The sequence below is a fragment of the Cupressus sempervirens genome, chromosome 6 (assembly GCF_028749045.1).
Source record: "Cupressus sempervirens isolate cs-2001-9-10 chromosome 6, ASM2874904v1, whole genome shotgun sequence".
Classification (NCBI taxonomy): Eukaryota; Viridiplantae; Streptophyta; class Pinopsida; order Cupressales; family Cupressaceae; genus Cupressus; species Cupressus sempervirens.
In genome coordinates this window covers 515364092-515391143 of record NC_143123.1, presented here as the reverse complement: position 1 = coordinate 515391143, position 27052 = coordinate 515364092, and the positions used below count along the sequence as shown (strand labels likewise).

The 27052-nt window shown below is 37.2% G+C and overlaps 1 protein-coding gene across 1 annotated transcript in view; it reads right to left on the bottom strand.

Annotated features, from left to right (window-relative positions):
• Positions 1-8909: 8909 nt before the first annotated feature.
• The window catches only part of LOC149553284 (uncharacterized), a 38972-nt gene continuing 20829 nt past the window's right edge, over positions 8910-27052 (bottom strand). Inside the window, exon 2 of the mRNA XM_089788757.1 lies at positions 8910-9679. Coding sequence (XP_089644883.1) covers positions 9063-9679 — 617 coding nt within the window. The 3' untranslated portion in view covers positions 8910-9062. The remainder of the gene's footprint in view (positions 9680-27052) is intronic.

Below are 27052 nucleotides of genomic sequence, written 5' to 3'. Positions count from 1 at the left end.
GTTTATCCTCCCTAGCCAAGAGGGAGTGTTGATGTTTGGTAGCTTCAGTTGGATAAAACCACGGCAATATATAATTGTATATGAGATATAAGATTATTTTATGAGAAAAATTAAAATTAAAATTATATATATATAAAACTATGATTATATTTATTAGTATATTAATGATCAAATTAACAAATAGACATGTCCCATGAAGGGACATGTCTCTTCTTAGCCTTTGTTCATTATAAATAAGAGGTCGCTGCCATTTGGAAAACATGTATCAAATATTATGGCAACACTTAGTACATTTGCAGCAAATCCGAAAATCAACAATAAATTTTGTCAAATTCAGAGGAGAGCTTGGTGTTGTGGATAGATTAATCATTAAGGGAGGGTATTACGATAATAGATAGCTTATATTTTAGTTAATAGTTATCTATTTGTAATCTATTGTAAATATTAGAATATTTCTAATATTTAGTTATGTTGTAGATAATTGTTTGTTTTACATCAACTAGAATAGAAAGCTTCTATTCTTTACAGTTGTTTCTTAAGGAAACATTGTTTCATTCTTTTGTATATATTGACCTCTCAGTCTCTGTTAATATTAAGCAAGTATTTTACCAACTACTTTGTAATATTCACATCTTGATTGCATATGAAATGCAGACAAATGTTGAAAGGTCTTCAATAAAAGAAATTGCAATCAAGGCTACTAAGGGTGGAAACGATAAGGATAAAAACCAAGTAAAAGAAATTGCAATCAAGGCTACTAAGGGTGGAAAAGAGAAGGATAAAAACCAAGTAAAAGTTCAGGAGAAAATTCAAATTATAAAATTGCTTATCTTGTAAGGAAGTTAAAGAAAGCACCTAACAAACACAAAGGTAAGCCAACCTTAAAATATTTTAACTATAGTAAAATTAGTCACTTTGCTTCAAAATGTCCTTTGAGAAAGAACAATTGTGATGAAAAAAGCTCAAAGCTTAGAAGGTCAAGGAAATTTGTAAAAGGCAATAGAAAATCTCATAAGTTTGAGAAAAGTCTTTATCTAAAGGATGAAAATGGTACTATTTCTAGCATTGAGCATGATAATCAAAATGATGAAATTGTATTTATGGCTATAAATTATTTGAATTTTAAAGAGCATGTAGAATGTGGAGCTCCTAAGTTTGATGGTACAAACTTCATTCTTTGGAGTTATAGATTGCAGACTTGTATAAAATCACTTGGTTTTGATGTTTGGACTTGTGTTAGAGCTGATTATGTGTCTCTTATGAGGTCTTTAGATGATGCCAAAGAGAAGAAAGCCTTCGATAATAATGTGAAGGCAATGAGCACAATTCTATGTTGTTTAGGTTATTCTAAGCATGAGAAATATTTTGATTACTATACAACTAAAGAGATTTGGGAGCAACAACAAGCAACATATGCCAAAAACCTTGAGGATGACATTGTATGGATAAGGAGGACAATCAAATTGACAACCATGATGATGCAAATTAAAACAGTCAAGGACATGATAATGTGGAAGATGATGAAGTTGATTTAGAACTTGAATTAGTTGCGCCCCTTTTTGAAATTAAGAGACTTAAGAAGAAAATTGGAACCTTACTAAATTATTGCAAGTTGAAAGACCAGAAAAAAGGAAGACAACTATAGCCCTTTGTGAAGTTGAAACTTCTCGTTGAGATCTATTAGATTTCCACAATCCATACTAATGCTTTTAGATTTCTGGATTTGATTGCGTATAGTTTTTTTACATCAACGTTTCGGATCATACTACATGATCCATCATCAGGATGCTAGACAGAAAAGAACAAAAGATAGTAGACAACAGATCCATCAATCCTTAATATAGTAGACAGGAGATCAAAAATTTATAATGTTAAGAAGATTCAAGAGGATTTCGAGAATCAAAATAAGATGAAAGAAGAAAATATTGGTAAGTTTATAGTTGAAGTTGCCTCACTCAAGAATATTGGAAAATCCTCAACCTTATTTGGTCAAGAAGTAACAAATCCAAAAGAGTTGCATGTCTTTGGATAATCTTCTTGCATCTCAAAAGCAACCATTAGACAAATGCAGAATTGGACTAGAAGTTGGTCAATGTTCTATGTCACAAGGGATGGCACAATAGAATGCAAATGGAGAGCAGCCTCCTACCTCTAAGCAAAACTACATGAACAGGTCTAATACAACATTTTTTATGGATATATTTTTTTTGCAATTACTTTGGTTACAAAGCCACTAACTACATGTTTTTCCTCGAATAAAATTCCATTTCTCTAATAGGAGCATCTTTCAATCTTTTGGAAACTACAGTGTTATTATAGATGCAATAACTTTGGCCACACTACAAAATTTTGTAAGAGCAACATTGCAGGACTTTCTAACGATGAAGCTAAGAGCAAACCAAAAATTGTTGAAGTTTGCCAAAGAAATTATCAAGAGGTATCTCTTAAATCTTTAGTTGTGCAAATTACTCTTCTCGCGTGAAATAATAATGATTATTTGGTATGTTGATGGCTGCACTAAACACGTGGCTAGTGACTTAAGTAAATTCCATACGCTTTAGAAAATGAATGGTGTAAAGGTTAGATTTGGATGTAATTCATCTGCTGAAGTTGCTAGTATAGGTACTATTATGTTGAATAATAGCGAAACTAAAGTTGAGAATGTATATATATGTCAAATGTCTAAAACACAATTTACTAAGTGTGAGTCAGTTTTGTGATCAAGGATATGATCTTTCTTTTAATTCAAATTTTTGCACCTTTAGCAAAGGAGAAGAATTTATTGATAATGCCACAAGAGCAACAAATAGCTTGTATGTTTTTAATAGTACTAACAATTAAACTTCTTGTTTAAGTCAAGTTGATGAAGCATGGCTTCTGCACAAAAGACTTGAGGACATTAATTTTGAAATTTTGATTAAGCTCAGCAAGAAGGAAGTTGTTAAAGACATTCCTTTGTTGGAAATGTCAGCAAACATTACTCATAAAAACTGTCAAATGGGAATGCAAAAAATAACATCTTTCAAACTGAAGGAACATTCCAACTCCAAACCTCTCTACGGATCTATGTGAGCCAACTAGAACAACAAGTCTACAAGATGAAAGATATTTCATGTTGTTGATTGATGGTCCTTCATGTATGACTTGGATTGCTTTTCTAAAAGAAAAATCAGAAGCCCTTGATATGTTTAAAATTTTTAAAGTCTTGATTGAAAATGAAATTGATTCAAAAATTAAATGTTTTCATTCGGAAAACGGTGCTAAATTTACTTCTAATGAGTTTGTAACTTTTTGCGAGCAACATGAAATCAAAAGATAAGTTTCATCACAACAGAATAGTGTTGTAGAAAGAAAGAACAGTTCAAGAGATGTCACATATCATAATAAATAAAGGTAATATTAGTGACACTTTTTGGAGAGGAGCTGTACATATAGCTATATAAATTCAAAACATAAGTTTATTAAGAGACATGTATAGCAAGACATCTTATAAACTTTGGAATGGTAAACCAACAACGCTTAAATACTTTAAGAAAATCGATAATACTGTTATGTTAGAATAGATGATGGTAATCTAAGCAAGTTTGAATTTATGATCACATGGAGGTATTTTTTCGGCTACTCTTCTCAAAGAAAAGCTTTTAAATGTTAAAACAAAAGGCTGCATAAAACTGTAGAAAGTGTGAATGTGAAAGTTCATGAAGTTACTAATGAGTCTTGGGAGAATGTAAATGATAGCAATAATGGAAAAAGGAAGAGACCAACATTATTGTTCATCCTTCTACTCCATCAGCACAAGCTGGGACAACGAATAAAGATAAGAAAAACACTCACGAAAAGGCACTGTCATAAAGTGATAATAGTTATTCCTCCAATGAAGAAGTTGAGACTACAAACCAATCATCTAAGATGGAGTCACAAAATGAAATTGGTACAACTTCTTCTAAGAAGTCTAAATTTGTACAAAGAAATCATTCTATTGAACAAGTATTACCTGAAAATAGAACTAGAGCTACTAGAAAAAAAAATGTCAATTACTATGAAGATGATGATGTTTCTTTACTTTCTTTGTTTGAGCCTAAATGCTTTGAAGAGGCAGACAAAGATGAACATTGGATTGTTGTTATGGAAGAAGAGTTAGAATAGATTCAAAAGAGTAACACATGGGAAATTGTGCCTAGACCCAAGGACAAAAATGTTATTGGCACTAAATGGATCTATAGCAAGAAAGTAAATGAAGAATGACAAGTGATAAGGAATAAGGCACGTCTAGTTTGTAAAGGTTATGCTCGGATTGAAGGTGTGGATTATGATGAAACATTTACACCCAAGCAAGTTTAGAAGCTATTAAAATTTGCCTTACTTTTGTTTCATTTAAAGGATTCAAAGTTCACCAAATGGACATTAAATCAGCATTTTTGAATGGTGATCTAAATGAAGAAGTATATGTTGAGCAACCTAAAAGTTTTTCTTTTACTAACAACTTTGACCGTGTACAAGTAAAAGCGCTACATGGTCTTAAACAAACTTCAAAAACTTGGTATGACACATTGGATAAATATCTAAAACAACATGGTTTCAAAAAGGGCTATGTTGATAGCAATCTGTATGTAAAAGAAGGTGACATCATTCTCATTGTTGTTGTTTATGTGGATGATTTTAATTTTGGAAGTGATTGCATTAAAATGACAAAGGAGTTTGTTTCTAGTATGAAACAAGAATTTGAAATGTCTATGTTGGGGGTGTTTATCTTGTTTTATTAGGCTGCAAATTCATCAATCAGCAGATGGAATCTTTATTTCTCAATCAATCTATTAGAGAGCTGTTAAAAAAGTTCAAAATGGATGATTGTAATCCAATCAGCACTCCAATGGAAACCAATTGTAATCTAAGCAAAGAAGATCAATCTCCATGTGTTGATCAAACAATTTACAAATCTATGGTAGAAGTCTATTGTTTGTTATTGCTACTAGACATGACATAATGCAAGTTATTGGTTATGTTGCACAACAACCTATACTGATTCAGATTGGGGTGGATCAGTTGATGATAAGAAAAGTACAAGTGGCGGCGTATTTTTTTCTTGGTGGTTGTCTTTTTTTCTGGTTAAGCGATAAAAATCCTGCACTTCACTATCCACAACTAAAGTCAAGTATATAGCAGTCGTGTCATATTGCACTCGAGTAATTTATATGAAATGTATTTTGCTCGATTTTAAAGTTGAGTTTGTTGATCCCATTTCTATCTACTATGATAATAACAACATTAAAGGCATTTCCAAGAATTCAGTTATGCATTTATGAACTAAGCACAATCCAATCCGATCTCATTTTTTGAAAGAACAAGTTGTGTAGTAAGGAACAGGAGACTGATATATTCACTCAACCATTACCTTGGGAACACTTTGAATACTTCAGGAGCAGACTTGGTGTACTCCTACTTCACTAAGTTGGTTTTTTCAGTTGGGTGCTCAAATGTTTTATCCTCTACCCCGATGTTTCAGATTTGTATCAAATTAGCTTGGTGGTCATTGATGTCAAAGGGGGAGTAGTACTTTTCAGGGGGAGTTTATGCTTTGCTGAGTATTTCAAATTTGAGGTTGCCATCAATGAAAAATAGGGGGAGATTGTTGGTATTTTTCCTTGTGTCATTGATGGTTTTACCGTCATGTTTTGTGGAAATTCCAGTTCACTGCAGATCAGTTGATGACTAATCTTAACGAGCCTCTTGCCTCTTTGACATTTTCACATGACCCTAATAGATTGTTGGCACATGTGTTTTCATGTGCTCAAGTTTTACTGCTAAGTTCGATGTCATCACTTGTATGATCATTGGCTATAGAGAATGTTCAGAGGCATTACTGCAGGAAGTAATGATGAAGAGGTATGTTATTATTCAAACGTAGTTTTCACCAACTATTCGGCAGGCTGGGCTGGCATTCAAATATATTTTGATGTGTTGTATGTTCAAAAACCAGAAATGCTTGTCTGCACCTGCCATGTGTACACCAAAAAACACTCATGTTTGCACCCGCCATATGTTTAGTAATGTAACGTTTCTTTCTTTCCTTAGTAACCACAAGTAGGTGGGGTGTGGAAACAATAGTTTAAAAATAACATCGACATTGTTGGAGAGGAGAGAATCATGGTTATCTTTGGGAATATTACATACAGCAACATTAAAATGATGCAAAAAGCCCATTAAGATGAATAGTTGGGGTATTGACGGCATCTATCATTAACAAACTATAATGTTTGTTGTTGAGGTATTCATTACATCTATCATAAACAAAAAATTTATGTTTGTTTCAAGTAAGCAACGCGCTACCTGTTTGCGGGAGTTTTTTTCAGAAATCTGTGATTTGATTCCGACGCTGCTTGCAAACTGGCAGGTGTAGCATACAAGATTTGCCCATATTCAAAGGCCCAAAAAATGGAATCATTAAAAAAAAAAAACGCTATTTAGAATGTATCGTATTACTGGTTTTATAGAATATATCTCTGTGATAAGATTTGAGTTAGCACCCGGGAAAACAAAAAAAGATGTGGAATACTTAAGGTCTAGGTCATAAGGATCGAATTCAAGTTCAAGTTCATTGATCATAATTCAGACAAATTCTGCAATGGTAAAAATTTGAGAAATAAATCAACATTAAATTTATCTTAGATATAAATTTATCTATTTTAAATATAAGTAATATATCCACAAAATTGTCAAAATAGTTTCACGTTGCTAAATAATTAAACTAAATGCCTCAACATTATTGTTCAATATATTTAAATATCTTAAAATTTGGATGAAGTTCGTAAAGGGTTAAAATTCACTGAAATTTCATGGATAAAATTGACATATTTTGTGACTTAGCTTCAGGTTTGTGCAGCCTAAGGAGATCAACAGGCTACCTAGTGTTATTTGTTCTTGCAATTAGCAGATTATAGATGAAGGTTGTTAACGTTCTAAGAAACAAGAAGATGATCACCTTCAGTGAGTATTGAAGAGGAACTGTGTTGCTTGCATGAGGATGTTCTTCAGTTTGAGTTGATTCAGAAGATGTAATACATTAAAAAAGTTCAAAATACATTTGCTGCTGGACTAAGCTCTTCTGTGATTACTGGATGATGTTACTTTTCACAAGCTTTTATCTAATATATTGTTGTAGGAGAGTCTTAATGGCCTGAGTCTATTGTTTTGAGTGTTTCTTAAAAGACAATGTTGGTTGTAGCCAAAGCTGTGTAATGAGTTGGAGCTCATAGTTGTAAAGGTTCCACCTAAGTCTGGCTGCTGTGGTGGAAAGAGTTGTAGCTCTTTCTTGTAGAGGTTATAGTCCTTTTTCGTTTAGTAGTGGACTGTGGTTTTCTACCCTGTTGGATTTTCCACGATATAAATTTTGTGTCTGTGTCTCAAGTTCTTTTTGTGATTCAATCTTCTGCTGCATCATTTTAAATTAGTTCAGCTTACTGATTTACCCCCTCCCCCTCTCAGTGAGTCTGTTCGTTCTTCACTAGGGCTCAAGATTTAAAATAGTCCATAACCTGAGTTCAATACAGGCCAAATCTTTAAAATGTGCATTTCTATCTTACAAGATGGCCATTTGGCTAAATTGTGGGCCCATAAAATAACTGTTTTTGTGGTTTACTAACAAAGTAACATTTTTCAACAAGCCCATCGTATTGACTCCATTTCCAAGTTTCATCGTTACTACCATGTCCCTTAAAAATCCCAATGCCCCTGGTAGATATGACTAAGGCATATCACCCACGTGATGTTGTAATGGGTATGCTAAGCCAAGCTGGCTTGTCTTTCTGCATGCCATGTCAGCGTTATCAGTCATCGAGCCAATGTTTAATATTTCAGAGGTTTGTACAACACCGTGTATTCCAACTCCTATTCTTAATATTTCAAATTAGATTTGCATGTCTCCCAAATAAAGTCCACTATTTTAGGGCTAGCATATGGGTAACTCTCAACATTAGGGTTCCTTTGGCGCCAAGTGCAAATACAAATTTTGTGATATTTTGTTGTACTTCTAGTTTATTATTTAGGCAATCATAGTGGGCACCTACATTAGCATTGTGAATCTGAGTGAGTGGGGTTGGGAATTGCAGGGGCATGAATACTATCATAAACTGGAAAACTAAGGCTTTGTATTGCAGTATTTATTGCTTTGACAATTTTCAATTTTGATGAATATAATCGAAGATATTGTCATTTTCAAAGTGAATATAACTTGAACATGGGACTTGCTCCAAATTTTACCCTCCCTGGTTGACTTAGTCGACTACCGTTTGTGATAACTACAGGTGAATCTTTATGGTATGACATTGTTTTATGAGTAACAGATTAAAAATCTGCTAATGCTGAGAAATCCAAAACCCTTTAATTTCATTAAATGTAGATTCTTGAGAATTCGTATATCTAATTATATTTAACTTTTAGGACTCCATAAATATGTCTGTTGTTGCTTTTTTCAATTTACATTAAGTGAAAGCTCCCTAGTAGATATTTGTGCTATGGACTGGTGCTCTTCTTGTCATCATGATACATTACAAGAATTCGGAAACAGGAGTCCCAATTTCTTTTTTGATAAATGACATATATAGTTCTTAAGATACAATTGATATTGAGAAATGCACATTACAATGCTGGTTTTGGAGTACTGCAAAGGTTTTTAAGGGGAAAAACTTCTTACCACCTCTTATGGCTAAGAAAATTTTCACATTGATTGACAAATTCAATAATAGTGAAGATGGCAAGCTATTCAGCAGGTTATCCTCTAGCCTGAAATCAAACATCCGTATGGATAATAGCACTCTGTAAGAAAAGAAATGAATCGCTTCACCTAGTCCTTAGCTGCATTGCATGCAGTTCATTCTTTCCATTCATAAAATCGACAAATTGATTGGAGAAACTTTACTGTACAAAATGTAAATATATCTATTGAAAGTTGTGGCTTAGGCATGATTGTTTTTGACACCTCTAAAAAAGTCAGCCTACCATGTCATGTACAACTACGTGGGCCTACCAAAATAAGAGTTGATAGGGAAATCTGCCAGTCAAGTACATCAAGAGCAGGACCAGAATTCAACAAGAGAGAGGCCACAAACCAATACAACAAGATAAATGCTGAAATCTATAAAAAGGGCATTTATCACTTTGGTCCAAATGAGTAGAGTTTGCAAAACATTTCCAGCTGTATTTACCAGTTTCCAAACCCCTGACGTTGGATAAGTTCCTTTTGAAGATAGACCAGTTGCATCCATGGGATTTGTACCTTTTGAACTTGTAAGCATGATTGCCATAACTAAAGTCATGTCTGTCCCTATTAAAAAAGAAACTGGCCATGGAGGAACAAACCGGTCAAAGGCTGCACCCATAGAGTTATTGGTTGCCAAAAGAAAGCTGTGAATGACCAAAAAGATGGCTATCCCCAAAGCGCATATAGCACGAGCATTTTCAGAAGCATCAATAGCATTACTGAATCTGCTAACCGTGAATAGACTTGAAGGAGATTTCCTCTTAATATCTCCTTCCTGGTGAGCCAAACTGGAGTAACCAGAAGCTATCACTGTTGAAGATTCACTTTCTACTCCAAAATCAGTACCACTATTAGCTTTTGAATTGTCTTGATGAGCTTCTAAAAGATTGTTATTCGTACTGCCAATGTCAACAGCAGGTTCATCTGCAAAACAGGAAAAATAGGGAAATTTTAATAATAATTTATATATCAAATTTTCAATTTTTTTAAAAGCATCTAGAAAATTTAGAAACATTTTTCCCTATATCTCTTCTCTTTTTTTAAACAGATGGCCAAATCTCCAGAAGAAGAATTGTACTATTTATTTTGAAATGGTGAAGAAAAATAGTAACTTGCACAAATATTAACTGCTGGAGTTTTCCTAGCAGGACTAGATGAGAACTGGAGATGTTTTTTATTATTTATTAATAAAAGAAAAAAAAATATTAAAAAAAAAAAAAACTTAATGCATTTCAATATTTCAATCTACAACTTGCTCCTATTTCTACACATAATCGACCATATTGTTCAGATTCCAAATGAAGAATATCAATACATTTTCTATTTTCCGTTTGGTTCGTCAATTGGAATAGGGAATAGGAATACATATTCTCATTTTGCCTCTAAAATGCGCTTATACCCATTCCAAAAAATAGCTGTTATTGGAATAGCCATTCATATTCTCAATATTGCATTCCTATTCTCCATTTCTATGCCCGCAACCTTATTAGTTACCTAATTTACATCTGGAGCACATCTGCAAGCCTTGATGCGCATTCAAACGAGCACATTTGCAGCCCAAACTCGAAATGCCACTTAAAAAACATAAAACTAAAGGGCTTTCCTTTTCTAAAGCCCTAAAACATTCATGAGGCCATTCAACCTAAAAACATATCATTTTGTTTGCTCGTTTACTATCTTCTCATTTTGTCTCCATTTTGGCATTTCGAAGGGCCGGTAGTTTTTTCCAAAGGAGGTTGTTCATGGAGTGCTAGATAACTTTCATAAAGGAGATTTAAGCATCTAAGGAAGCATTTGACCCTATTCTTTAGTCATTTAATGAATTTTTTAGTCTTGATGAATTATTTTAGACTTTGCTCAGTTTTTCCAAGTTTGAGTTTAATTTTTTCAAAACAAAAAATCTATTTTTTGTTTTAGAAAAAACAAAGAAACAAGTTTAACTCTTTGTTATAATATTTTTATAATTTTATTTTGCACTTGTATGCTTGCATTTATTTAAAAAAACTAATTTAAAGTCATTTAAGTTATTATAATAGCGAAAAATCAGATTGCAAGAATGGTCAGTAGTTAAAGTTCAATAGGTGGAGAAGGAAATCAAAGATTCAAAAGTAATAACAAATCTCCTTTAAGGAGACATACCACAAGGATTTCACAAATCGCAAGAAGTGGGGGATATATGTTTAGAAGTGTAATCTATGTAATTTACCAAAAAAATAGCTCATTCTCGATTGAAACTTCACTTTATAGCTACGTACCTTGGGGACATGTCCCTACCAAAAAGCCTCAAGTTTTCGAGATGGGGGAATAGGTATGGGCCATCCCCCCATCATCCCCAAATTCCCATGAAAACTAGGGTATGTTTCTGGTACGCAGGGACTCCCAGGAAAAAATAAGGGGAAAAAACTAGGACCGTACTAGGGACAGTTGATCTTCCCCTATTTGTTTCATGCAAAAAAATTTAAAAAGTCAACAAAAAAATCATAAAAATAATGCATCCTATTTGGTAGCCCAAGTAAAAGAGACCACATTCTGATTGTTTTGTCATTTGCTTGGTTTTGCTAGTAAGTTGGATTGTGTTGCAGTTGGCTGGGGTTTTCATTTTGCAAAAAGAGGAGGTGATTTTTTTGCTTCCAAAAGCTTGAGCAAGAGTTTGAACTTTTATTTTGTGCGCTAAGTATGAAACTCTTTCTATTTTAAAAATAAATTTGCAACTTGAAAAGTTTGATTTTAAAAAAAAAAATCATTGTTTCAGTTCATATTTCCATTACATTTTTAAATCTCAAAACAAACCACAATGAGCAGCAATGGGAGTACTAGTGGTGGTGGTGACGAGGAAGAAAATGTGGTTGGGGATGATGTTGCTAGTAGTGGAACTAAGAAAAGAGTTGATCCTAAATCTGATTTGTTTAAATGCACTTCCACCATCATGAAGGATTTTGCAAAAGGTCCTTTCAATAGGAAAAAAACCTCTTCTCCAATATGTCACACCTAGGCCAAAAGATAAAAAGAATTCAAGAGGAACTAGGGTGTGGGATTGCCATGTTTGTTTTGATGATTTTAGGGGCAACTATGTAAGGGTGAAGTCACACTTTTTAGGCATTACATGCCATGGAGTCAAAGCTTTTCGTAACTTGATTGATGAACAGAGATTAAAATGTCTAAGATTGCAATTAGAGGCTGAAATGGAGGGGCAAAATTTGACAGTGACATCATCATTTATTATGTCACAACCATCTAGCCATATGTTTCCGCCATTGGTACTAGTGGCAGCCCTACTGAGTCTAGAGGGAAAAGAAAGATGAGTAGTGGTGAGAAGGGCTCGGTAGAAAGTATGTTTAATGCACAGGCAAAGGAAAAGTGTGAGGCATCCATTGGTAGACTCTTTGTTGCTAATGGTATCCAATATCATGCAACCTGTTCCACTTATTTTAAACAAATGGTGAAAGATATATTGAATATGAATCCCTCATTTGTACCCTCTAATGAACATAAGCTACAAACCACCATCCTAGATGAAAAGTACTCAAAGGTTTCTTTGTTATCCGAGGATGTGAAATTCACTTGGGTTAAGACGGGTTGCTCTATTGTGATGGATGGGTGGACTGATGTTAGACATTGACCACTCATCAATATCATTGTCACATCTCCTGCTGGCTTTTATCTTTTGAAAGCCATTGATTGCTCAAAAAGAAGGATGCAAGATTTCAGTTCACCATTTTGAGAGATGCCATAGAGGAGGTTGGGTCGGCTAGTGTAGTATATGTTATCATAGATTCTACACGTGTGCAAATCAGTTGGTTTGATGATAGAGGGTGTTTATAGGCACATCTTTTGGACCCCTTCTTGTGTTCATGCCTTCAACAATGCATTGAAGGACATAGGGAAGATTGAATGGGTGAAACAGGCGGTGTTAGAAGCTAGAGAAGTGCAATTGTTTATATGCAACCACCCCACTTCACTTGCTCTATTCATATCCTTCTCTAAGGAGTTCCTCAAATCAGCCGAGACAAGGTATGTCAATTTTAATTATAGTTTACTTTTACTTTGCTTTATGTTTATTTTTATTTATAATTGTTACAAACTTACATGTGATGTTTTTAATCATTAATGTTTTTTTATTTTAATGTATGATTGTCACTATAGGTATTGCACATATTCAATCTTGATGGAGAGGATGATTGAGGTGTATGAGGCCCTTCAATTGATGGTGGTGAATCCAAAGTGGGGACGATGGTCCAATTCTAAGTCCTCTGAAGGAAAAGCGGTGAAGCAAAAGATCCTTGATGAGAGCTGGTGGTCCACAATAAGGTAAGTTGTTGATTTTCATAATAAGAATCTTAAAAAATTTAAATTTCTAATTTTGATTTTAATGTTTGTTTGCATCTTACAGATACATTTGCTTTATCATAGCACTCATTGTAGATGTCATTAGATATGTTGATACTGAAGCTCCTTGTTTGGGAGAGATATATGAGACTATTGAAAGCATGTTGGGGAAGATGAAGAGACTTGTTGCAGCAAAGGATCCTACATTGGGATTTTATGAGAAGCATATTAGGCCTATTGTGACGCCAAGGTGGAACATGATGAATACCCCGCTTCATATGGTAGCCTTTGCTCTAAATCCCAAATGGTATGCACAGTTGGGTGGAAGGGGCCTCCCATGCAAAGATCCCGAGGTATTGGATGACTTCACAAGGGTCATTGATAAGATGTATTTAGCTCAAGAGGCCTCTACTTTTCGTACATAGTTCCTTGACTTCACCAACCTTTATGGCCCAAACTTGGGTAAGCCACAAGCAAGGTTGGATAGAGTGGCTTTGGCACAGAGAGATCCTATTGGATGGTGAACCTGGCATGGGAGAGATACACCTGAGTTAAAAACACTTGCCACTCGCCTCCTTGCACAGGTTGCTAGTTCCTCACCTGCAAAGAGGAATTGATCCACATATTTGTTTATCCACTCCATCAATAGGAACCAACTTATCTCTAAAAGAGCGAAGAAGCTAGTGACAGTGCATCATGCCCTTCAACTTGCAGATTGTCAAACTCCATAGTATAGGTAGACAGTTCCTCACCTAGAAAGAGGAATTGGTCCACATATTCATTTATCCACTCCATCAAGAGGAACCGACTTACCTCTAAAAGAGCAGAGAAGCTAATGACAGTGCATCATGCTCTTCGACTTGCAAATCGACAAACTCCAGAATATAGGTAGACACTAGCTTCACTAGTGCGATGTTGAGCCTAACGATGTGACCCAAATAGATGAGGATGGCACAACACCAGGATTGGTTGGGGTTCCATTAGATGAGACTATGCTTCATGTGCAGGATGATAGTGAGGACTCAGATTTTGATGCCATGGCAGTAGAGGCAAAATAGGAGCAGCAATCTACTTCATTTTTCTATGTTTTGTTTTCTACATTATACTTGAACATGATGATGATACACTGATACTTTATGGCAGCCCTCTAGCCTTTGGGCATATCTAGATTTTCAGATTTTTATGATATTGTTCACTGCTAAACTTATATTTAAATATTTTTGTTCACATATATGATATTGATATGCATATTGACAATTGAGTATTACAATCGGTTATTATTTCCTAGATGGCATTCAAATGTTGTATGTTAAGGTTCTATAATGTTTAAATGGAATGCTTTGTGCTTAGTTTCATATGATTTACATGTATATTTGCAAATTTCAATGTATATTTTAAAATTCCCCTCTCTCTCTCTCTCTCTCTATATATATATATATATATATATATGTGTGTCCCCGTTTGCCGCAAAGGGAGTTGGGTCAAATGGTTATTAGCAACCAATGAGGTGTGTGGAAGTAATCAAATTTAGAGAGGGCGCAAAAAGTCAAGCCATTGTGTAATGTCCCCTCTTTAGTTTGACATGACATTGATCATGGATTTTGCCTATTCCAGACTCTCGTAGGCAAATGGTGTGGAGAGAGAGTCAATTCTGCGGATCAGATGGTCATATCTTGCTCTTGAAGAAGTGTTAAGAGGTTATATTTTATTATTATGTGTTATTGGGGCCTACATGTTATAATTTTAAGTTGAGTTGCACTTTTTATTTTATAAAATTACTTAATTATAAAAAGTGCATTATAATGAGATTTTATAAAGGATGTTTCTAGAAGTTCTAGAAAAAGTGCATTATAATGAGATTTTATAAAGGATGTTTCTATTAGTTCTAGCAACTTCTTAGAAAAGTGAATAAATAGAGGGCTGGGCCTCTCATTTTGGACATGCTTGGATTTGAGATTTCTTCTACTTCTTCCATTGTGGAGCAAATTTGTAGTCTCTTGGGTCTGCAAATTATTATTTGATCTTTGGGAACGAATCACTCCCTTGGATTGGCGACTTTGAGGGTGTGAAATATCACCTGAATTGTTGCATTTGAGGAGTTGGTAATTCAGCCATCTCATTTGGACTTCATTGAGATTCAGTTATAAGGGTTTACTTTGGTTGGAATAAGGGTTTCAGTTGTGCCCTAGCATTTGTGGATTGATTAACAGGGTTTGAAGACACAGTTGTGCATTATTTTCAGGCTGCCAGTCCAGGGTTTGGACCCACGTTTTTGCTCATAACTCCTAATTGGCTTGACGGATGAATTTCATATTTTAGGGGATTATTCAGCAACCCTAGGCGCCCAGATTTATTGCTTTTGGAGTGACAAAAAACGCTGCAATATTTTTATCTCGCAGCCGTACCAGGCCGTACCTGCACGGCCCTGTCAGTTGGGCAGCAGCTGCAATTTTGTGAGTCGGTTTGGGGCAGATTGTGAGGTCTTCGTGTGGCATTAATTCAGCATTCATATCCGGCAAAATTGGAGCTATTTCAGCCTTATTCGGTTACATGCCAACTGTTTGACAAAATTCCTAAGTCCAGTTTGAGGGTTTCAGTGGCCTTTATAGTAAGGGTCATTACAGTGGTATCAAAGCTATAAGTCCTGCCATCCTGTGGAGGTCTTATAGGGAATTTGGAACAGCTGGATAGACGAGAAAGTGTTTGACAAAATGTCAAAACACTAAAATCAGAACATTTATGTTTGAGCATGCGACAGAGGCTTTATAATTTCCGCAATACCAAAGCAAGACAAGATAGGATTTCAGACCTGCAAAGCGAACAGTCTAGCTCATCTGTACAGGTGGACATAGAATCCAATCATACAGACACAGGGGAGGTATTCGTTGATCAAGACTACGACTACAATATGGATAGAGGCGGGAATGCCGGTCCAGATCAGCGAGAGGAAAGATTTTTACAGTTATTAGACACCTTGGCACAGGGACAGCGATTAGCCGAACAAAGAGCACAGGAACAGAATCAGAGAATGGAGCTTATGATGCAGATGATGGCTCGTCAAATGGGGTTGAACGCTAACATAGGTGGAGGAAATAATCAGAATGGTAACAATCAGAATGAGAATAATCAGGATGGGATACATAATGGAGGCGAACAAATTGGGAACAATTTCGGTCATGCACCCCAGCAAGCTAGGACAGTGAGTTCGAGACCTATGATTCCCACGTTCCTTCCTAGAGCTCCAGAGCAGCCAGTACCAGAACCCCAGATCACTGACATACAGGATCAGCTGAGGAGAGATTGGGAAGTAGGAGGTCCAGATTTTACAGCTGCAATCACCTTTAGAGAGTATATGGATGTGCGGATGAAGCATATGCCCCGTGGACATGACAGGACTCAGAGATATGAGCTACGAAAGAAAGTAGGGAAACTTCAGTTACCATATTATGATGGCTCGGGGAAGTCTACAACAAGAGCTTGGGTTCAAAAACTTGACACATACTTTCAATTGAACCCTATGTCTGAGGAAAAAGCTATTAAGTATGCAGCAATTCACCTAGATGGGTTAGCACACGAGTGGTGGCATCATGGTATGATCACTATGGGTCATGCACACATTACCTCATATGTGGAGTTTACGGAGAGACTGATTGAACGTTTTGATAAGAAGGATCCAGAACTCCATTTCAAGGAGTTAGCTCAACTTAAACAATGGGGATCATTGGAAACATACATTTCAGAATTTCAGAAACTTGCAGTGTTAGTAACAGATGAATCTGAATGGAGGCTATTGGTTTTATTTATGGATGGGCTAGTTGATCCGTTGAGAGGGTGGATTAAAGCTCTCAACCCTCCCACTTTGCAGGAAGCCATTAAGAAAGCTCGTGACATGGATTCCTCTTCAGCTTCTAAAAATAAATTCCAGGCAAAGAGTTTCCCTTCAGGAAAAGATAGGGACAGGAAACCCTTTCATAGAGAGGCACAGCTACCTAAGGAGGAAAGTAAGAGGTTGGACAAGGAGACACTTAATGACTTGCGTAGGAAGAAGCTATGCTTCTATTGCAAAGGCCCGTATGAGTATGGCCATGACTGTCCTATGAGGCCAAAAGGGAAGACCAACCGAGCAATGTGGGCTTATTACGAAGGCTCAGATTCAGATAGTTCAGAACATCATGATGAGGATCCTGATGAAGCAGAGGGAGAGCAGGAGATAGACAGTGCAGGGCAACAGCAGGGAACAGAGCTACATTTACAGGAAGCACAACTGTCTAGTATCCAGAGAGAGGGATCTTTCAAACTTCGGGGAGTTTTGGCTGGGCAGAAGGTTATTACATTATTGGACACAGGTGCCACACATAATTTCATTGATGCACGATTCGTGGAGAAGCGTGGACTCATTACTGAGGAGTTCGTGGGACTAAGAGTCAAGGTAGCTGATGGATACACTCTTCGTTGTGACAGGATGGTACGAGACCTACCTTTGCGCCTGAACAACTATGAGTTTAAGGCGGACTATCATGTGGTCAACATGGGTGACATGGATATAGTACTTGGAATGCAGTGGCTACATTCATTGAAGGTGGTTACCCTGAGACTAGAGGATATGGAGATACAATTCGAAGTGAATGGTAGGACTCATGTGCTTAAGGCTATCCGTAATGGAGACATCAGGACTATCTCATTTAGGCGGCTGGAGAGATTAACTAGGCATAATGATATAGAGTGGGCAGCAGTTTGTACTTTGACACCTACACAGGAGGAGCAACATAAGACGGAATATCATCCTGATATTCAGAAATTGAGGATTAAGTACGAAAAGGTATTCAGTGAGATTCCACCAGGCAGGCCACCGGACAGAGGCATTGAGCATGTTATTGAGCTGGAGGAAGGTGCTAAGCCTATCATGATCACAACATATCGACACCCAAAGCGACTCAAGGATGAGATCGAAAGGACCATCGAGGAGTTGCTAGCTATGGGGCACATCCGACCAAGTAAGTCACCTTTTGCATCTTCTGTTGTTTTGGTAAAAAAGAAGGATGGAACTCTTCGGATGTGTGTTGATTACAGGGAATTAAATAAGAGAACCATTAAGAACAGGTATCCTATTCCTCGCATTGATGAGTTGATAGATGAATTGCATGGGGCTTGTTATTTCACGAAAATTGATTTGAGATCAGGATATCACCAGATCAGAGTCCGTGAACAGGATATTGAGAAAACTGCTTTCAGATGTCATTGTGGGCACTTTGAGTTTGTAGTCATGCCTTTCGGCCTGACCAATGCACCTGCCACTTTCCAGTCCACTATGAACAGAGTTTTCCACCATCAGTTGAGGAAATTCGTGCTAGTGTTTTTTGATGACATTTTGATCTATAGCCGATCATGGCAGGAGCATCTAGAGCATTTGGAGACAGTGTTGAGCATTTTACAGAAGGAGTCCTTGTATGCAAAAGAGTCCAAATGTGACTTAGGGATGACCGAGCTGTTATATTTGGGACACATTATTAGTGCAGATGGAGTGCGGATGGATCCTGAAAAGATTCGCGCTATTGTTGATTGGCCTCCACCAAAGAACCTTACACAGTTGAGGGGGTTCCTTGGTTTATGTGGTTTCTATCGCAGGTTTGTCAGTGGCTACTCACGACATGCAGCTCCCATGACAGATCTACTGAAAAAAGGGGAATTTGTGTGGACTCAGAAGGCACAGGACTATTTTATGAGATTTAAGGAGATAATGACTACGTGCCCAATTCTAGCATTACCTGATTTCACGAAGCCATTTGAGCTTCAATGTGATGCATTTGAAGAGGGAGTAGGTGCTGTACTTATGCAGAATAAGCACCCCATAGCTTATGAGAGCAGGAAGCTCAGAGGCCCCGAGCGTTCATTCAGTATATATGATAAGGAGATGTTGGCCATCATGCATGCTTTGGCCAAATTCAGACAATATCTTGTGGGTAGCAAGTTTTGTATTAAAACTAATCATAACAGTTTGAGGCATTTCTTGGGACAGCGGGACCTGAATGATCGCTAGCAAAAGTGGGTAAGTAAGTTGCAGGCATATGATTTTGACATCTCATATGTCAAGGGAACTCAGAATGTTGTTGCAGATGCTCTTTCTCGAAGGCCACACCTCACTCTTATGGTTCAGATATCAGAGGATTGGCGACACTTGATTATAGCAGAGTATGCCAGGGATACATGGGCCTCCGATATAGTAGAGGGAACAGTGATTGATACCAAATACACACTTGTAGATGATTTAATCATTTACAAGAACAGGATTTACCTAGTCCCAGGATCGAAGGTTAAGCAACTGATTTTGAGAGCATTTCACGACTCACCGACAGCAGGCCATCCCGGGTACTTCAAGACTTACAGGTCAGTTCGAGAGCGGTTCACTTGGAAGGGGCTGAAAGCTGATGTTTTGCAGTACGTTCGAGAGTGTCTTGTTTGCCAGCAAAACAAACAAGAACACACCTATCCGGCAAGGTTCCTACAGCCACTTCCGATCCCTGACAGGAAGTGGGAGTGCATCTCCATGGACTTTATCACAGGTTTGCCCAAGGTACAAGGACGGGATTGTATTTATGTGGTGGTAGATAGATTAACAAAATATGCTCATTTCTTTCCTATCACCACTACCCACTCAGCAGCTCAGGTGGCAGAGGTTTTCTTTCGGGAGGTTTTCAGATTACACGGATTGTCTCAGAACATTGTGAGTGACAGGGATAGCCGTTTCATGAGTCATTTTTGGCAGGAGGTATTCCGGTTATGTGGCACGGAGCTTACACCCAGCACTAGCTATCACCCACAAACCGATGGTCAGATGAAGATTGTGAACAAATGGGTGGAAGGGTATTTAAGGAATTATGTGGCAGCTCAGCAGCGAGCTTGGGTCAGATGGCTATATCTCTGCGAGTATTGTTACAATACTACATATCACATCACTATACAGATGACACCCTTCATGGTACTTTACGGTTATGAAGCACCTAGTTTCTTGGATTTGTTGTTGGGCGACAGCCGGGTACCTAGTGCAGGAGAATTATTACAAGAGAGTAAGGATATAGTTGCTACTCTCAAAGATAATATTGCGAGAGCTCAAAACCAGCAGAAGCAGTATGCAGACCAGAAGAGGACTGAGCGTAGTTTTGAGGTGGATGATATGGTTTACCTCATGTTGCAGCCATACAGGCAATCTACTCTTAAGAAGAGTGGTGCAGAGAAACTCAAGCCACGCTATTACGGACCATTCAGGGTTATCAGGCGAATTGGTGAGGTGGCTTATGAGTTGGAGCTTCTAGCAGACAGCAGGGTGCACAATGTGTTTCATGTGTCCCGCCTCAAGAAGGCGTTGGGTCAGAATGTGGTGCCTTTCGCAGTATTACCTCCTTTAGACGATGAGGGAAAATTGATTTTAGTGCCAGAATCCATCCTGGAGAGCAGAGAAAAGCAGCTTCGCAGAAGAGTGATCAGAGAATACTTGGTTAAGTGGAAAGATCTACCTGTTGAGGATGCTACTTGGGAGGGGGAAGCTATTTTGCAGCACCCGGTGTTGAGATTGCTTGAGGCCAAGCAATTTCAGGAGGGGCGGACTGTAATGTCCCCTCTTTAGTTCGACATGACATTGATCATGGATTTTGCCTATTCCAGACTCTCGTAGGCAAATGGTGTGGAGAGAGTCAATTCTGCAGATCAGATGGTCATATCTTGCTCTTGAAGAAGTGTTAAGAGGTTATATTTTATTATTATGTGTTATTGGGGCCTACATGTTATAATTTTAAGTTGAGTTGCACTTTTTATTTTATAAAATTACTTTATTATAAAAAGTGCATTATAATGAGATTTTATAAAGGATGTTTCTAGAAGTTCTAGCAACTTCTTAGAAAAGTGAATAAATAGAGGGTTGGGCCTCTCATTTTGGACATGCTTGGATTTGAGATTTCTTCTACTTCTTCCATTGTGGAGCAAATTTGTAGTCTCTTGGGTCTACAAATTATTATTTGATCTTTGGGAACGAATCACTCCCTTGGATTGGCAACTTTGAGGGTGTGAAATATCACCTGAATTGTTGCATTTGAGGAGTTGGTAATTCAGCCATCTCATTTGGACTTCATTGAGATTCAGTTACAAGGGTTTACTTTGGTTGGAATAAGGGTTTCAGTTGTGCCCTAGCATTTGTGGATTGATTAACAGGGTTTGAAGACACAGTTGTGCATTATTTTCAGACTGTCAGTCCAGGGTTTGGACCCAAGTTTTTGCTCATAACTCCTAATTGGCTTGACGGATGAATTTCATATTTTAGGGGGTTATTCAGCAACCCTAGGCGCCCAGATTTATTGCTTTTGGAGTGACAAAAAACGCTGCAATATTTTTATCTAGCAGCCGTACCAGGCCGTACCTGCACAGCCCTGTCAGTTGGGCAGCAGCTGCAATTTTGTGAGTCGGTTTGGGGCAGATTGTGAGGTCTTCGTGTGGCATTAATTCAGTATTCATATCCGGCAAAATTGGAGCTATTTCAGCCTTATTCGGTTACATGCCAACTGTTTGACAAAATTCCTAAGTCCAGTTTGAGGGTTTCAGTGGCCTTTATAGTAAGGGTCATTACACATTGATCGTGGATGGTAGTTGGTGGACTTCTGTGGAATACGTATTAGAATTCACTGAGCCTCTCATGGCTATGTTCCAGTTTGCTAATACAAATGCACCATGTTTCAGGGATGTTTATGATAGCATGGACAAAATGTTTGAGAAAATAAAAGTGGTAATACAACAAAAAGAAATAACCCCAAAGAAACCTTTTTCAAAAGGGTGGAACACTCGTTCCTAATCATTGGAACATCATTGGAACAAGATGAACACGCCATTGCACCTCCTTGCATATGCCCTATCTTTGAGATAATATAACAATGTTGTACTTTCTATCCTAGGGAGATCACCAACATAGAAATTCTGAAGTTGCCAATGGGGACAAGTTGACATTTAGCACTCTTCCAAAATCCATGTGGAGAAAATGTTAGGAGAGAATTTGGCTTGTTTGTCTCAAGAAGAAATCATAGTCCTTTGTTGTTATTATCCTATTCGAGATGGATGCTACTACATGGTGGTACCGCCATGGTCAAAAATTATATGTACTTCCAACCTCTTGCAATCAAGATCCTCTCACAATTAAGGTTTTTTTTCACCATTTGTATTGTAGAATTTAGTACCGAACATTCTTTAAATGATTTTGTTCTTTTTATTTTTTATTTGTTTGTTATCACTCCAAGTTGCAAGTACTTTAGGCACTAATCACAATTGGAGCATATAAACCTTTATCCACTCAATGAAGCCTAACTCATTGGCTGCAAATGGAGCTGAAGACTTCATGTATATTCATTCCAATTTATGTCTTCTGCCATGTAAAGATCCCCAATACAAGAATAGGACAGCGAAGCTTTAGGATGTAGCCACTAGGTGTACCGACTTAGATGCAACAATTGAAGACCTTGCTAGATGCGCTATGAGTGATGATGATGATGATGACATACCTACACATGGTGCATCTAGTGCGAGTGGCGCTGCTTTGGGTTCAAATGATCTTGAACTTGCAGCAACTGAAAACGAGATTGATGATTTTCTTTATAATTCTCTCAATGACTCATTAATCATCAACTACAGCTTGTAATTGTAATGATTTTCATTGGAATCTTCAGGATAGACATCTGTGATATATCATATGGATTATTTGAATATTTTTGAACTATCAATTGGCATTTAGTATTTATCTTTGGCATTTGGCATTGATCAATGATGAAGTATCATACTATCACATGATTTAGTTTTACAATTCTGTATATTTCTTTAATTGTTTTGTTCACACGTATTCCACATATCAACATACCGGGTACCCATACCCATATCAGTAACTTATCAATAATCCGAAAAATCATATAGCAACAATTCTAGATAGTTCAACCCAATTATTGAGAGTTCATTTTTAATATTTTTGAAAATAGGATGATCTATCGACTAATAAGAAAGGGTGCCTACTATTATAAAGGGTTGTCATGATAATTATCTGAAGTAATTCTATAGAACCGACCCATTAACATTTAGCAATCTATCCATCTCTAATTTTTCTGGTTCATATAGCAACAATTCTAGATAGCCAATTCTTCATTAGTAGACATTCATGTTTAAGATGTACTTCTTATACCAAGATATAATTCAAGTATTACTCTTAAATGATTGGATACACCGCAACAAGTAATCATAAAATGGATCATAAAAAAGGCAGATCATTACGTCTATTGTCATAAAAAACTCAATTATAGCACCTATCACAATAAATTCCGAGTCACCACTCAAGAAGTCAAGCAATTATGACTTTATCTTCTTGGCAAGGACAACGTTTTGCATATGCATCATCAGCCACAACTATGATAAGGAATTTCATGCCCTAGGACAAGAAAACCCAACCAACGGTGGCATTATTACCTAAACAAGGAGTTCATCTTTCAAACAGTTCACCAAGCCCTTACAGTTTATGAATTCCCAACCCAAAATTCACAAAGATTGATACATATGATGAAATATAAGGGTATATCCTTAAAAATTGTAAAAATTATTTGTCACCCTTTGTCTGAAGTACTAGTAATCTTGGATATTCAAGGTGCATCTTATGGTAGATTAGAACTCTTTAGTACAGTTTGGAAGCCCCCTAAAGTTTGAGAACTTCCAGTCTAAGATTCGCAGAAATTGAAATTTGAAATGGGCATTTTATATTCAACAAATCAGTTGCTGTTCAAATATAAGGGTATACCCTACATAGCTTAGTTATCGATGCATTTGCCTAGGCCTGGGATGTGGAAGTGGACGTGAAATCAGATGCTCTGTGGTGGGCACAGGATGTGTTGCTGTAGAAATCATAGGGTTTGTGGAAAGCATTTTGAGGTAATTTTTTTTTTAAAAACAATGCAACTTCACAGCAGAAGAAAATGAACAAGGCATTAGCTCTATTTTTGCCCGTCCATTGATTTTCTTCCTGAGCTGCAAAACCAAATCTCTCGTTAATCTAGAGCATAGGCTTCACATCTTGTCATATGTTGCCAGCATCTGCATGTTGTCATATGTTGCCAGCATCTGTCTTCAAGAAAATGGATAGGGCATTAATATTTTTGTTGCCGGTATCAGTCTGGCAGCTCCTGTCTGCCTTTTTCCCACTCCCGTCTGCCTTTTCTCTCAGCTTCCACGACCAAGCAAACCTTGGAAAAAATAAATTAATCTCCTTTTTCTTATTTATTTATTTCTTAGATTTATTAAGTATTTTAAATTCTTAACACCATATGTTCCTAATGTCATATTATTTTGGTGATATTAAATTATTTTTAAAAAATAATGTTTAGTCTTTAACTTAACATATATGATCTATTATTTTATTTTGTTAACATTTTTCTTCATGTATAACCTTTACTGGTGTATTATAACTTTTTAATAAAAAATGTTTAAAACATTACAACTATGATATCAAATATTATTTAAATTAAATTAAATTGCTATTAACTTCAACATTTTCTATCAGTTAATTTTATTTTAGATTTTTTATACTAACATTCATACACTGAATTTTCATATTTTAAAATATTCAATTTAGATTTTGAACTACATATAAAATTGAATAAATCTAGTATTTAATTTAAATTTAACAAATATATTATGTCTAACACACACACACACACACACACACACATATATATGCATCCAAATTCATCCGCATCCCCCCAAAAAAATTTTGCATCCATGCACTAGCTTCTCACATTCACATCTAGATCCACACCTGAATCAATAACTTAGCTACAAAGTGATAAGACTTTTTAGTCACCTTTCAATCTTGATTGCTTAGTATCGTAAAAAATTCGGGTCACATCCTATGATGGATAAAGAACTCTTTAGTTACCAATCTCCACTTCCATGCGCTTACTCTCAAAGGAAAATCAAGCCCCGAGCCTTTATTAGAATTCTAAATTCTTTGTGCCCCTCTAGCCAACTCATCCTCATGTAATGTGAACATTTTGGTGTGTTATCCCAATAATTTGCCTCCTTAAATTGATCAGGAGCGCCAAGTGTTGTCGGTAAACATTGTATAGCCGACAGGGTGTGTGTCAGGATGTATGTTGTCAGTATCGGGAAGGTTCTTATTCTTAGCCGACATGTTGTATGTGGCCGACAGACCCCTTCGGGAAGGTTCCTCGGGATGTACATATACACCCTCTGGGTAATCACTGTATTCATCATCAGAAGCATAATGTAATGTCTTCAGCATATGCGAATAATACAAGGAGTACTATTGTTCTGCTCTATTGTTTGTATGCATTGATCTCTTTACCCAGTACAGTAAACATTTGGCGACGTTGCCCCATGAACCTGAAAGGAGGGAGGAATGAAGATTAATGCCAAATCAGCTTAACAAGGATCGAAATAAGGTAAAGGGAAAAGATGAAATACGTACTGCGCAAGAAAATTTAATCTTGGCACAACAAGCCGAATGCAGAAGGAGGTTTTAGAAGATTGCCGACGGACACAGAAGCATAGAGGAATTGTTGGAAGAAACTCGATAGCGGGTGGAGTTGGTGGAAGAAGCAAGGGAGGAGTTTTTGAACCTGCATTCGCCAAGGGAAGAGAATCCAGACGGAAGCAACTCGCACGGCTCGAACTACCGAGGAAGCAAGAGTGTGGAGTGAACTCTTTGTTCGCGATACACTTCCAGAATGGATAGATTCTCTTAACAGAGACCCTTCTTCACCAAAAAGCATAGTTGTCGGAGTACAAGGCGTTGGTGTTGAGATACAAAGCGTTGGTGCCGGAGTGCAAACTGTTGGTATTGGGATACAAAGCGTTGGTGTCGGGATACAAAGCGTTGGTGCCGAAGTGCAAACCGTTGGTATCAGGATACAAAGCATTGGTGCCGCAATACAGAACGTCAGTGTTCCTACACATCTAGTAGTAATGGCGGGACCAAAAGAAAAATTGCCAAAATTTGATGGTGGAGCAACCGATCCGATCCGACACTGTAAAACATGAGAAACAATTTGGAGAGCGAACGGCATGATAGATACAAATGAATGGGTTCGACAGTTTCCGGCCACCCTATAGGGTGTTGGAATTGATTGGTTCGCCGATGAAGATCCTCAGAAATTAACCACTTGGGACAACCTTAAGGAGGAGTTTACTGCCGAATTTCAACTGCTCTGTGACAACAATGAGATCGTAGCCGAGATATACAACACAAAACAAGGGAAAAATAAAACAGTCTGTGTCTACGCCAGAAAGTTGAAGGACTTGATCAATAAAATGGAGAATAAGTCGGATGATGGGTTGCAAAAAAGATGGTTCATTGAAGGCCTACACCCAAAGTTGCGAAAGAGGATGAAGATCGTCCTGCCATCGTCATACACTAACGTGTACAACTGGGCAATGAACCTGGAAAGTGAGCAAAAGACGAAGAAGAAGAAGAAGAGTAGTTCGTCTGATTCAGATGACGATGCATCTTCAGAAGAGGAGAGTAGTGATGACGAAAAGGACAACAAGAAGGTCCACGCCCTCCAAAAGGATATGATTCAGATGATGAAAGAATTCAAGAACATGCAGAAGGAGACCAAGGGAAATGAGTTATGGTGCACCGAGTGCAAGAAAGAAGGCCATATGAAGGGATCATGTCCAAAGGACCAATTTTGCGAGATTTGCCAGATCATGGGACATTCCACAAGGAATGCCCTTTCAATATGAAAACAAGAGGTCCTCAGCAAGTGTTCCTGACACAAGAGGCTTTCACGTCAGTACGGAGCGGGAACACCTGTACGGAAGGTGCCACGTCGGAAGGATACAGAAATAATCAGCGAGGTCAAAACAACAACAGCAACAACAACAATAATGGCAGCAGGAGTCGAATCCAATATGATGCAAACAGTTGGCCCATAGTTCAAT